General features: G+C 36.8%; 1 protein-coding gene across 3 annotated transcripts in view; it reads right to left on the bottom strand.

Moving 5' to 3' along the window:
• MON2 (MON2 homolog, regulator of endosome-to-Golgi trafficking) overlaps window positions 1-14,818 on the bottom strand; it is a 124,061-nt gene that overhangs the window by 3,452 nt on the left and 105,791 nt on the right. For all 3 annotated transcript variants that reach the window (XM_082849674.1, XM_082849675.1, XM_082849673.1), the window contains one exon: window positions 13,000-13,082. In XM_082849674.1, coding sequence (XP_082705800.1) covers window positions 13,000-13,082 — 83 coding nt within the window. The remainder of the gene's footprint in view (window positions 1-12,999; window positions 13,083-14,818) is intronic.

The raw sequence follows: 14,818 nt of genomic DNA, 5'->3' as shown, positions 1-14,818 counted from the left end.
TCCTCAGAGTGGAGGTGAGAAGAAGAAAAGGGGTGTGGAGCTGACGGGTATTGGTGAGGGAGGGAATGTCAGGCCAGAGCTGCTCTGCTTTTAGCTGTTTTGTATGTTGGAAATCCACATCAGATTTCATTTGTAAAAAGAATTTTGCTGCTTAATAGCAACAACAAAAAAGAAACATTAAAAAAACAATGGCCTAAGTAGTTTTAAACAGTCTGCTCCAGCTGTTGTCTATAAAGCTTTCCACTAATCATTTAACAAAAGATTACATAGAGAGAATTCTGGGAAATGGCAAAGTAGTAAGTACCAGGAATCTGTCTGCCCACCTAGACAACAACTGAACTGGCAGAATTTGATGCAACTATCTTGGAACTCTGGAGTCTACTGAAGGCTTGCAACTTCCAGAGGAAGACCAGGATAGTATATTGCAGTTAAGTTTCGTCAATCTAAGCCCTTAGCACAGTAGCAGCTACCCATCCTCTATTCCTAGCCATGTGGTAAGCAGTTGTGCAGGTGTTCCTGGAGCAGCTTGCACGCAGCTTGTGGGAGGCCAGGGTGGGAAAACAGGACTCTATACTCCAAATATCAGGGGTCTGTGCTCTAATTGCTGATCACAGAGGTGCAAAGAGGCTTCAAGAACAAAAGAAAAAACAAATAATTCAAAAATGGGCAAAGGACTTGAATAGACATTTCTCCAAAGAAGATATACAAATGGTCGATAAAGCACATGAAAAGATGCTCAACACCATTAACCATTAGGAAAGTGCAAATCAAAACAACAATGAGATACCACCTCATGCTTAATAGAATAGCTACTATAAAACAACAAACAAACAGAAAACAAGTGTAGGTGAGGCTGTAAAGAAAACAGAACCCTTGTTCACTGTTGGGGGGAATGTAAAATGGTACAGCCACTGTGGGAAACAGTATGGTGATTCCTCAAAAAATAAAAAATAGAATTTACCATATGACCCAGCAATTCCACTTCTGGTATATACCCAAAAGAATTAAAAGCAGGATCTCAAAGAGATATCTGTACACACATGTTCATAGCAGCATTATTCACAACAGCTAACACCATGGAAGTAACCCAAGTGTCCACCAACGGATGAATGGATATATAGATATACACACACACAATGGAATATTATTTGGCCTCAAAAAAGAAGGAAAACTGCAACATACTAAAATATGGATGAACCTTAACAACATTAGCTAAGTGAAATAAGCCAGTCACAAAAAAGCAAATACTGTATGTTTCAACTTATATGAGGTACTTAGAGTAGTCAAGATCATAGAGAGAAAAAGTAGAATGGTGGGCTTCCCTGGTGGCGCAGTGGTTGAGAGTCTGCCTGCCGATGCAGGGGACACGGGTTCGTGCCCCGGTCAGGGAAGATCCCACATGCCACGGAGCGGCTGGGCCCGTGAGCCATGGCCGCTGAGCCTGCGCGTCTGGAGCCTGTGCTCCACAATGGGAGAGGCCACAACAGTGAGAGGCCCGAATACCGCAAAAAAAAAAAAAAAAAAAAAGTAGAATGGTGATTACCAGGGGCTAGGAGAAGTGGGGAATGGAGAGTTATTGTTTAACAAGTACAGAGTTTCAGTTATAAAATGAAAAGAGTTATGGACATGGCTGGTGGTGACGGTTGCCAACATTGTGAATGTATTTAATGTCACTGAAAAAATGGTTACCATAGTAAGTTTTGTTACATGTATTTTACTGCAATAAAAGAATCTGGGGGAAAAAAAAAGACTGCATAGATTGAAAGCTATCTAGATTGGCCCAGATAGTCAACTGACCAAACTTATTCTTGGTTTATTATAGGAAAATACAAAAATAAATTATTTAAGATAACACCTTAAATTCAGGGGAAGCTACTCAAATTTCTTAAAATGTTTTAAAAAACTAACCATAGATCTTCATGGGCACTTTGGATTTAACTATGAAAAACAATGAAAAAGCTGTATGTATTGATATGGAAGAATCTCCATGATATTTAATGAAGTGGAAAATATGAAGAGTGTTCCGAACAGTAGGTAAAACCTGGGGCTATTATGCATATTAATTCGTGTTGAAAACTGGGGGTGTACTGGAGCAGTTGACTTTTGAACAACACAGGTCTGAACTGTGTGGATCCGCTTATACACAGTAAATACTATAGTGCTACACAATCCCCAGCTGGCTGAATCCAAGGATGTAGAACACCGGATACAGAAGAACCATCTAACTGCTTGGAAGGTCAGCACCCCTAACTCCTGCATTGTTCAAGGGCCGACTACATATGTATTTTGTATTTACGTAATAAACTTATCGAAGGATCCACAAACTAATAAAAATGGTTGACTACGGTAATGTAAGAGCTGGGCAGATACAGAACAGGGAAAAGACATGTTCCCTGTACATCTTTCAATATTTTTGAATTTCTGAACCATGTATATGTTTACTACCTATTCAAATCTTTAATTAAAGATCAAGTAATGTGATAAATAAGTCCAACAAATGCCTCCTCTCCCACTAGAAAACCCTAAAACAAATAACAAATGTTCTAAACAAATGTTGGGTGAACACTGGTTCCAAACCTTGTAGCCATCCCCTAGAATTAATTTTGGACTGACTATGAGCATGTCCAACATATTTCTGCTGGGAAGGCCTGGACTTCTCTAAGTTGTCTTCTTCTTTTCTGTTTATAATGAAGCTTATCATACCATTTTAATATGTTACTATATCATCATCATCATTATGGTTACATTTAATTTAAATCTTCACTTAATATGCCCAAAGGTATAATTCAAACTCAAACAATTTTTAACATTAATTTAGTTAGATCATCTATCATTACTAGGCTGCCCTACCCATGGCCCATTGACTTTGTAAAAAGCAGGTTACTAAGTTTTCCTTCCCTTTTCTTCCTTTATACAAATTCTGGTTACATTCTTGACAGCTATCTAAAGATCATTAAAAAAATAAATAAAAAACAATGCAAGTACTATGCACTGAAATACATATGCTGTATTTAATACATCTATAGCAATAACATGAAAAATAGAGAAGTTCCTGTTTATTTCTTAAGTATAACATATTTCTAAGAATCAAATTCTATCCTGTGATCTAATAAAGATTTTACTGGTCTCCAGGAAATCAATGCATGGTCTCCCTCTCTGAAAATTCAACCAGAACATTTTATTAAGATAACTCAAATTTGAACTTGATGGGATAAATTAAGGACACTGTTCCAGAATTTTTCTTAGAAATTCTACCCCTTCTTTTGGGTTGAATATACACAAGTCTACTGCCTCTTAATATCCAGTATAATACTCACGCTTTCTAGGCCAAAGTAACAGTCAGTGAATTTTGAAAACAGAAAAATATGTATTTAATTGTGTAACAACTGACAGGAACAAATATGCTGGGACTCACTTATTAGGCATTTATTAGGAACCTAATTTTTCTTGGTTATTAAAAGTAATGCTGGGCTTCCCTGGTGGCGCAGTGGTTGAGAGTCTGCCTGCCAATGCAGGGGACGCGGGTTCGTGCCCCGGTCCGGGAAGATCCCACATGCCGCGGAGCAGCTGGGCCCGTGAGCCATGGCCGCTGAGCCTGCGCGTCCGGAGCCTGTGCTCCGCAAATGCTGCTTAAAGCGCCAATCTGCTAAGGTGCTTGTGCCTGAATGTAAGTAAACACACTTCCTTCTATAACAAAGTCTTATATAAAAAGTCAGCTGAACCAGTGTTCTCAGTGACACAATTGACTTATACTCTGATGCCAGCTCTTTATCTTGTCCTGGACCAGTAGCTGGTCCAAAAAAAAAACACACATACACACACACTTTGAGCAGCAGTCTTGTAAAGGATTCAAAATAGGATAAAACACGGTTCAAATAGCCTGTCAAGAAGTTTACACTTTAAGAGGCATGAGTCATGTACATGTATAACTATAATACAAACAGAGTGCTTTAAGACAAAGGCACACATAAAAGAGCTACAAGTTCACCAAAAAAAGAAATTGCTCACCTTTAAGGAATAAAAACAAGGCTTAAAAGTGGTGTGATATCTGAACAGGGTGGATATGGGCAGGAGAATGGAATGAGCAAAGGACTAGGAATACTTGGATAGACTAAGAATTTTAGTTTGGTGAGAGAGTAGGATATATGAAGTCTAGTGGGAAATAAAGCATGAACAGAATGGAGTCAGACAGTAGTACTCTTTGTATTTGGTAGGTTATGGTTAATGAAAAAGATTATTTTGTTTTGTTTTACAAGGATGGAAAAATGAATGACCAAAGCTACACTTTTGGAAAAATCATTTCTGGCATTAATGTAAGAATGGATTGGATAGAAATGAGTGACAGAAAGAGGAAACAAATGAGAAAAGGCTATAAAAATAATTCAAAGTTTCTTATACCTATATGATAAATCACTACAAATGCAGAAGCCTCCTACAACCCCAAAAAGTCAGTCATGTTCTACATTAAAAATATATAAAATATCGGGGCTTCCCTGGTGGTGCAATGGTTGAGAATCTGCCTGCTAATGCAGGGGACATGGGTTCGAGCCCTGGTCTGGGAGGATCCCACATGCCGCGGAGCAACTAGGCCCGTGAGCCACAACTACTGAGCCTGCGCGTCTGGAGCCTGTGCTCCACAACAAGAGAGGCTGTGATAGTGAGAGGCCCGTGCACCGCAATGAAGAGTGGTCCCCGCTTGCCACAACTAGAGAAAGCCCTCACACAGAAACGAAGACCCAACACAGCAAAACTAAATAAATTAATTAATAAACTCCTACCCCCAACATCTAAAAAAAATAATATATATATATATATATATATATATATATATATATATATATAATATAAATTATCTATATTCAGACCAATTTAGTTAAAAAAAATCCAGCCAGACTGTGAGGTCAGGATTATAGCAGTGTGAGAAGCTCCCTTTGTCTCTTCCCTTCAATCTATAACTAGTAAAACATCCATAACTCAATAAAAGTATCTCTGCCCAATACACCAGGATTCCAGAGAATTCCACACATCTGTACAACTATACATAAGAGTGGATGGACTAGGAATTCCCTGGTGGTGCAGTGGTTAGGACTCCGCACTCTCAATGCCAAGGGCCTGGGTTCAATCCCTAGTCAGGGAACTAAGATCCCACAAGCAGTGTGGCCAAAAAAAAGAGTGGATGGGCTGAAACACACAGAGGAGGCAGGACCAGGGAAACAGTGGAGGTGGTGCCTGCAGTCCTAGATCCCCAGCCACAGCAGCTAAGCCTGCAGCCTCAGAAAACCTGGTAGCAGCAGGGCAGGTGATGCACATGACTCCAGCTTCTCAGCCACAGCAGTGGCTAAGGCTACAGGGAACTAGGCAACAACAGGGCCTGCAACGTTATCCCTCCAGTCATGCAGGCACATATGACTCTGGCCCTTTGGCCCATAGCAGCAGCGTCCATGAAACTGATAACCCTGGATGTGGCAAAAGCACCCAAGACCTCAGCTCCTCACCCCAACCACCCTCTGTCCCCACTGCACTGGACCCAGAAGCATGGATCCAGGAGATCCCAGACATGGTGGACACACCTGCTATCTCAGTGCCATAGGCAGCGACACCAGTAACAACAGCGACACTGGCAGCAGCAAGGTACCAGCAACCCTGAAAGCATAAGCAGTGACAACAAGGGCACCAGACGACACCTCTAGCAGAGGCAGTGGTGGATGGAAAGTGCCATTTCTCAAATATAACCATAGGCAACTCAGGTAAGAGAAACCAAAAACTTGTACTATAGTGCCACCTACTGAAAAACAAAAGAAAGTCCTCTAATTACTAACCTGTTAAATTGTTAGAGTCAAGTAAAAAAGAAGCCTTACTAAAGAAAAGAGGTGTGAGTTACTTCAAATATATGAGAGGAACAACTCATCAAGCACCATGAAAAACCAGAGTAATATGGTATCACAAAAGAAAACGAAAGTTCTCCAGAAACCAAACTTAAAATTAAACAATACTGCAGTCTAACTGACAGAATTCAAAATAGCTGTCCTAAAGAAATTCAACCAGCTACAAGAAAACTCAGAAAGGTAGTTCGATGAGCTTAGGAATAATATTAATGAGCAGAGGAATACATTACCAAAGAAACTGAAACTGAAAAGGAACCAAACCCAAATTCTGGAGCCAAAGAACTCAATAAATGAGATGAAGAATGCATAAGAACATATGGGAAACAGAGCAGACCATATGGAAGAGAGAATTAGCTAGCTCAAAGATGGAAATCAAGAAATCAATACAAGTAGAAGAGGAAAGAGAGCTAAGATTTTTAAAAAATGAAGGAATTCTATAAGAACTATCCAACTCTATTAGGAAAAGCAATATCAGAATAATGAGTATCCCAGGAGAAGGGGACAGAGGGTTTATTTAAAGAAATAATAGCTGAAACCTTCCTAAACCTGGGGAAGGAACTGGATATACAAGTCCATCCATCTAAGAGAACAGCTAATTACCTCAATGCAAAAAGACCTTCTCCAAGACATATTAAAACTGTGAAAAATCAATGACAAAGAAAGAATTTTAAAAGCATCCAGGGAAAAAAGAATGGTAACCTACCATTAGGTAACTCATTAGGCTATCAGCAGATTTCTCATAAGAAAATCTATAGGCCAGGAAAGAATGGAATGACATACTCAAAATGTTGAAAGATTAAAAACTATCAGCCAAGCATACTCTATCCAGCAAAGTTATCCTTCAGATATGAAGGAGAAATAAAGCCTTTCCCAGACAAACAAGCTGAGGGAGTTCATCAACAAAGACCTGCCTTAAAAGAAATGTTGAAAGGAGCTCTTCTACTTGAAACAGAGGTAAAAGTACACAAAACATTGAATAAGGTGATAATACAGACAAAATCTTTTAAATACTTAATTATAGCATGAAGGTTAAAGGGGAAAAAGCAGTAAAAAATAACTATAACTATTTTAATTTAGTAACAAAATCACAACATAAAAAAGGATAATGAGACAACAAAAAACACAAAAGGGGAATAGGAAAAGGACAGAACCTATATAGGCAAATAACATGCTATCAGCAGAAAAAGAAATATTTCATCTATGAGACATGTCATAAACATCAAGGTAAACACAAAATATAAATCTAGAGCAGAGATTCAAAACATAAAAAAGGAGAAAACTGATAAAAACATCATAAAAAACCCAACAAATGAAACTGGCAGAAACACAAGGAAAGAGAAACAATGGAGATATAGACCAACCAGAAAACAAAAGATAAAGTGGCAGTACTCAGTCCTCATCCATCAATAATCACCCTAAATGTAAATGGATTGAATTCACCAATCAAAAGACATAGACTGGTTGGATGGATTAAAAAATAAGGCCCAAGTACATGCTGTCTCCAGGAGACTCATGTCAGCTCTGAAGACAAACACAGGCTCAAAATGAAGGGATAGAAGATGATACTTCAAGCACATGACAGCCAAAAGAAAGTGGATGTACCCATACTCATATCAGACAAAATACACTTCAAGCCAAAAAAGGTAACAAGAGACAAAGATGAATACTATATAATGATAAAGGGGAAAATTCATCAAGAAGACATAACAGTTAATATATATGTACCTAACAGTTAATATGTATGTACCTAACATAAAAGCACCAAAATATATAAAGCAATTATTAATACATCTAAAGGGAGAAACTGACAGCAACACAGTAATAGTAGGTGACTTTAACACCTCACTTACAGCAATGGATAGATCATTCAGACCGAAAGTCAACAAATAAATAGTGGCCTTCAATGAAACATTAGACCAGATGGGCTTGATAGATTTATACAGAACATGCCATCCAAATGCACCAGAATACACATTCTTCTCAAGTGCACATGGAACATTATTAAGGACAGACCATATGTTGGGGTACAAGTCTCAATAAATTTAAGAAGACTGAAACCATATCAAACATCTTTTCTGATCACAAATGGTATGACACTAGAAATCAACTACAAAAAGAAAGCTGGAAAAATCACAAATATGTGGAAACTAAAGAAACATGCTACTGAACAACTACTGGGTCAATGAAGAAAGCAAAGGATAAATTTTAAAAACACCTGAAGACAAATGGAAACAAAAATACAACATTCCAAAATCTATGGGATGCAGCAAAAGTGGTATTTATGGGGAAGTTTATAGCAATACAGGCCTGCCTCAAGAAACAACAAAAATCTCAAAAAATCTAACCTTACACCTAAAGGAACTAGAAAAGGACAAATGAAGCCCAAAGTCAGTGGAAGAAAGGAAATAATAAACAGCAGAGCAGAAATAACTGAAATAGAGACTAAAAAGACAATAGCAAAGATCAATAAAACTAAGAGCTGCGTCTTAAAAAAGAGCAATAAAACTGAGAAACCTTTAGCTAGACTCACTGAGGAAAAAAGAGAAGGCTTAGATGAATAAAATCAAAAACAAAAGAGGAGATGGACTTCCCTGGTGGTCCAGTGGTTAAGGCTCTGTGCTTCCACTGCAGGGGGCATGAGCCTGATCCCTGGTTGGGGAACTAAGATCCCGCATACCATGCAGCATGGCCAAAAAAATTAAAAAAAAAAAAAAAAGAGAAATAACAACAGATACCACAAAAATAGAAAACATTATGAGAATACTATGAACAGCTATATGCCAACAAAATGGACAACGTAGATGAAATGGATAAATTCTCAGAATCATACCATCTTCCAAGACTGAATCATGAAGAAACAGGAAATCCGAATAGACTGATCACTAGCAAGGGGACTGAAACAGTAATAAAAAACCTCATAAAAAAACAAAAATCCAGGACCAGATGGCTTCACAGGTGAATTCTACTAAACATTCAAAGAAAATTTAATACTAATGCTTCCTAAATTCTTCCAAAAAATAGAAGGGGAGGGAATGCTTCCTAACTCATTTTACAAGGCCGCCATTACGCTGATACCAAAATCAAATAAGGACAAAAAAGAAAAAAGAAAACTGCAAGCCAATATGTCTGTTGAACATAAATGCAAACACTGTCAACAAAATATTAGCAAACTGAACTCAACAATAAGTTGAAAGGATCATACACAATCATTAAGCGGGATTTATTCCAGAGATACAAATTAATTTCAACTGCAAATTAATCAACATGATACACCACATTAACAAAATGGACAAAAACCTTATGATCATCTCAACAGATATAGGAAAAGCATTTGACAAGATTCAACGCCTATTTTTCTAATAAAAACTCTCAATAAAATGGATATAGAGGACTGTACCTCAACAATAATAAAAGCTGTATGACAAACCCACAGCTAACATCATACACAGTGGTGAAAAATTGAAAGCCATCTCTCTAAGATCAGGAAAAGGACAAGAATACCCACTCTCACCACTCTTATTCAACATGGTATTGGAAGTCCTAACCAAAGCAATCAGGCAAGAGAAAGAAATAAAAGGCATCAAAATTGGAAAGGAAGACATAAAACTATCACTATTTCTGGATGACATGATTTTATATAGAAATCCTAAAGACTCCACCAAAAAACTGTCAGGAATAATAAATGAATATATTAAAGTTTCAGGGTATGAAATCAACATACAAAATCTGTTGCATTCTGTACACTAGCAACAAACTATCAGAAAGAGAAATTAGGAAAACAGTCTCATTTACAATTGCAGCAAAAAGAATAAAATACCTAGGAACAAATTTAACCAAGGAGGTGAAAGAACCTGTACACTGAAAACTATAAGACACTGGTGAAAGAAACTGAAGAATATGCAAAGGAATAGAAAGATATTCCATACTCATGGACTGGAAGAATTAACATTGTTAAAATGTCCATATTACCTAAAGCAACCTACAGAGTCAATGTAATCCCTATCAAAATCCCAATGATATTTTTCACAGAAATAGAACAAAAAAATCCTAAAATTTATATGGAACCACAAAAGACCCTGAAGAGCAAAGCAATCCTGAGAAAAAAAGAACAAAGCTGTAGGTATCACACTCCCTGTTTTCAAATTATACTACAAAACTGTAGCAATCAAAACATCCTGGTATTGCCAGCAAAACAGACACACAGATCAATGGAATTCAGTTGAGAGCCTAGAAATAAACCCACACATATATGGAAAATTAATTTACATCAAAAGAACAAAGAACATACAGTGGAGAAAGGACAGTGTCTTCAGTAAGAGGCGTTGGGAGAACTGGACAGCCAGACGCAAAAGAATAAAACTAGACCACTATATTACTTATCTTACACCAGACACAAAAATCAACTCAAAATGGATTAAAGACTTGAATGTAAGACCTGAAACCATAAAAATCCTAGACAAAAACATAGGCAGTACACTCATTCACACTGGTCTTAGAAATATCTTTCTGGATATATCTCCCCAGGCAAGGGTAAGAAAAGCAAAAATAAATAAATGAGAGTGTATCAAACTAAAAAGCTTCTGCACAGTAAAGGAAACTATCAACAAAATGAAAAGATTACCTACCAAATGGAAGAAGATATTTGCAAATCATTATATCTGATAAGGGGTTAATATCCAAAATACATAAAGAACTTATACAACTCAACAACAAAAAAACAAACAACTCTATTAAAAAATGGGCAGAGGATCTGAATAGACATTTTTCCAAAAAAGACATATAGATGGGGCTTCCCTGGTGGCACAGTGGTTAAGAATTCACCTGCCAATGCAGGGGACACGGGTTCGAGCCCTGGTCTGGGAAGATCCCACAGGCCGCAGCAACTAAGCACGTGCGCCACAACTACTGAGCCTGCGTGCAGCAACTACTGAAGCCCGCGTACCGAGAGCCTGTGCTCCGCAACAAGAGAAGCCATCACAGTGGAAGCCTGTGCACCTCAACAAAGAGCAGCCCCCGCTCAACACAACTAGAGAAAGCCTGCGTGCAGCAACAAAGACCCAATGCAGCCAAAAAATAAATAAATAAAATAAATAAATTTATTTAAAAAAAAAAAGACATACAGATGGCCATAGGCACATGAAAAGATTCTCAACATGACTAATCATTAGGGAGATGCAAATCAAAACCACAATGAAATATAACCTCATGCCCATTAGAATGACTACTATTGAAAAGGCAAGAAAATAACAAATGTTAGGATGTGGGGGGGAAAGGGAATCCTTATACAATGTCAGTGAAAATGTAAATTTGTATAGCCACTATGGAAAACAGTATGGAGGTTCCTCAAAAAATTAAGACTAGACCTACCATATGATCCAGCAATTACACTTCTGGGCATTTATCTGAAGAATACGAAAATACTAATCTGAAAAGATACATGCATCCCATGGTCATCATAGCATTATTTACAATAGCCAAGAAATGGAAACACCAACGGATTAATGGCTAAAGACAATGCTCTATACACACACACACACACACACACATATATACATATATATACAATGGGATACTACTACTCCGCCATAAAAAAGAAGGAAATCTTGCCATTTGCAACAGCATGATGGAACTTGAGGGTATTATGCTAAGCAAAATAAGTCAGATGGAGAAAGACAAATACTGTATGATTTCACCCATATGTGGAATATTTTTTAAAAAAATAATAAACAAACCAAACCAAATAAAAACAAACACATAGATACAGAGAACAGAGTAGTGGTTACCAGAAGGGAAGGGAGATGGGGGAGGGTGAAATGGATAAAGGGGGACACCTGTATGGTGATGGATAAAAACTAAACTTTTGGTGGTGAGCACAGTAGTGTAGTATATACACAAGTAAAAATATAATGTTGTACACGTGAAACATATAATGTTATAAACCAATCGTACTTGATAAATAAAATAATAATAAACCACAAGGAGGTATCACTTCAAACCTGTTTGAATGGTGTCATCAAAAAAAGAAGAAATATTAAGTGTTAGCAAGGATGTGGAGAAAAGGGAAGCCTTGTGCCCTGTGCATGGGAATGTAATTTAGTACAACCACCATGAAAAACTGTATAGCATTTCCTCAAAAAATTAAAAATATAACTACCATATGATCCAGCAACTCCACTTCTAGGCATATGTCCAAAGAAAAAGGAAACAGGATCTCAAAGAGATAACCGCACTCCCAATGTTCATTGTAGCATTACTCACAATAGCCAAGACATAGAAACAACCTAAGTGTCCATCAATGGATGAATGGATAATGATGTGCTACATGTGTATATGTATATTTATATGTATTTGTAAACACACATATACACACACACACAACAAAATATTATTCATCCGTGAGAAAGAGGAAAATCCTGCCTTTTGAGACAATGGGATAGACCTGAGGGCATTATGTTAAGTGAGATGTCACATAGAGAAAGACAAATACTATATTATGATATCGCTTATATGTGGAATCTAAAAAAGCTGAACTCCTAGAAACAGAGGGTAGAATGGTGGTTGCCAATTCTGGGAGGGTCAGGGAAATGGGTAGATGTTGGTCAAGGGGTACAAACTTCCAGGTATAAGATGAATAAATTCCAGGGATTCAGTATACAGCATGGTGATTACAGTTAATAATACTGTGTTATATACTTGCAAGTTGCTAAGAGAGTAGATCTTTAAATGTTCTCAGCACAGACAAGGAATGGTAATTGTGTGACATGATGGAGGTGTTAGCTAACACTTCCATGGTAAACATATTGCAATATAAAAAAGTATCAAATCAACAAGTTGTATACCTTCAACTTATACACGGTTGTATGTCAACTACATCTCAAAGCTGGGGGGAAAAAAGTCAGCAAAATTTGCTTAAAATAAAGAAAACATTACAAAGTAATTTTACTTAATTGACATCCTAATGGACTTGCTGCTTTGTTGTCATAAGGCCTGGAGAAAAATGTCTTATAGCTGTTATGTTCCTAAAACTCAGTTAACTTAATAGTAGTATAAAAATACAACACAAATAGAACATAAATGTTATAAATTTAGAATAACTGAGTTTCCAAGCACTTACCATTCTCAGGCTGAGTTTTCTTAAGTGAATCAATGAGAGTACTGACTGCTTTTAAGACAAATATGATTTCTGTTACTTGTTGCCTAAAAAAAAGATGGGAAATTATTTCCATCAAGATTTCAAGATATGCCATGTGTGTTTTGTACTAAGTTATACAAATAGACATACTCTGGAAAACATTAAACACGAAACAATGCAAAGTTAATATTAGTTTTAAATTCTTATAAAAGAAAATCATTTCATTAACATGTACTTCAGTGTGCAATTAAGATTTATAGTTATTCTAAGTTATCAACATTAAAATGGGGGAGGCAATCTACTCATGCAAATCTAAATTTATTAGTAAGGTATTTCATAGAACTACTTCAAATTAAAACACTGTACAAGATGTGCTTTTAAAACTTCTACAGCAGTTCTTTTTTTTTTTTTAACTTATTAGTACTAAAAGAGATTTGCCAAAGCTTAAAGGGAAATAAAGATCACTATTACCCCCTTCACATATTTTATCATGCTGTGAAAAGTATCTTTAAAATCACAATAGTACTTATTTAACTTTCTAAAACAACAAATAAGAAATATGCTCAAAATCAACCCCAAGGTGACACTGTTTGGAGACATTAGCAATGAAGAATAAACTTGAAGTAAAGGACCAACAAGAGTAGTTTGATTTCTTTCTTTCTCCTTGCAGAAATATATCTCTTCTGCTCTATAGTCCTCCCCCACACCCTACTCCTGGTATGAATCTGTGTTATCACTCAACAGATAAGATTTTCCTAATACTATGACAGGGTACTATTTCAAGCCTCCCTTTGTAAGTATACAAATATTTTATTGTGTTGCAGTGTAGCTTTTTAGAAAATAATGCAGTAATACTGCATCAAACACAGGATGATACAATATAACAACTATAAATAAGACTCAATTTAAAGCAATAAACACTTAAAACACAAAAAATGAAGGAAAGCTGCTTTCTGAAATCGAATAATATCTTATACTCCAATAAAAATATTCCAATCAAGGCAACTCCATTACTGCTTTTCCAAGTATGCTTCAGCGGTCAATTTTAATAAATCAATTTTCAGTCATGACAATAACCAAATTATTAACATGTCTTTGGGATGTTTTTGTATAAAATCCACTAGGAGGTATAATTTATGTTCTAGAAATTCAAAATACAGTGGATGCTAGAAGTAGAAATACAAATGGCAAATAAGCATTGGTAATTAAAAAAAGAAAAGAAAAATTTAAAAAAAGCAAACTACTATGTGGATATTTCTTCATTCATCACATTTTTAAAAAGAAAAAATAAGTGATAAAATGGCAAATAATTTTAAACTGCTAAAAATTGAGGGAAAAGACAGTCATATACTCCTGGGAGAATATAAACTGATAGAAGTCTCTAACAGGCAATTTTTAATATATATCAAAACCTTTTAAAATGTCTATATCTTTTGACAGGTCAATCCCAACTCTGGAGATTTATTCTAAGTAAATAAGAATGTAAACAAAGACTTAGGGTTACTGATTTACTGCCTTATGAGATGGGACCTGGAATGATTTTCCTAACTCTTTCCTGACTTTGATAACTTTGTCTTCCAATATTATTTTCTGTTTGCTTCATTTGCTTTGCCTTAACCTCTAACTTACACATTAAAAAATAGATTGGAGGGGCTTCCCTGGTGGCACAGTGGTTGAGAGTCCGCCTGCCGATGCAGGGGACACGGGTTCGTGCCCCGGTCTGGGAAGATCCCACATGCCGCGGAGCGGCTGGGCCCGAGAGCCATGGCCACTAAGCCTACGCATCTGGAGCCTGTGCTCC

Source organism: Leucopleurus acutus (assembly GCF_964270905.1).
Source record: "Leucopleurus acutus genome assembly, chromosome: 11".
Classification (NCBI taxonomy): domain Eukaryota; kingdom Metazoa; phylum Chordata; class Mammalia; order Artiodactyla; family Delphinidae; genus Leucopleurus; species Leucopleurus acutus.
Note: the sequence above shows the minus strand (reverse complement) of the source record. Positions and strands in the feature narration are given on the sequence as shown.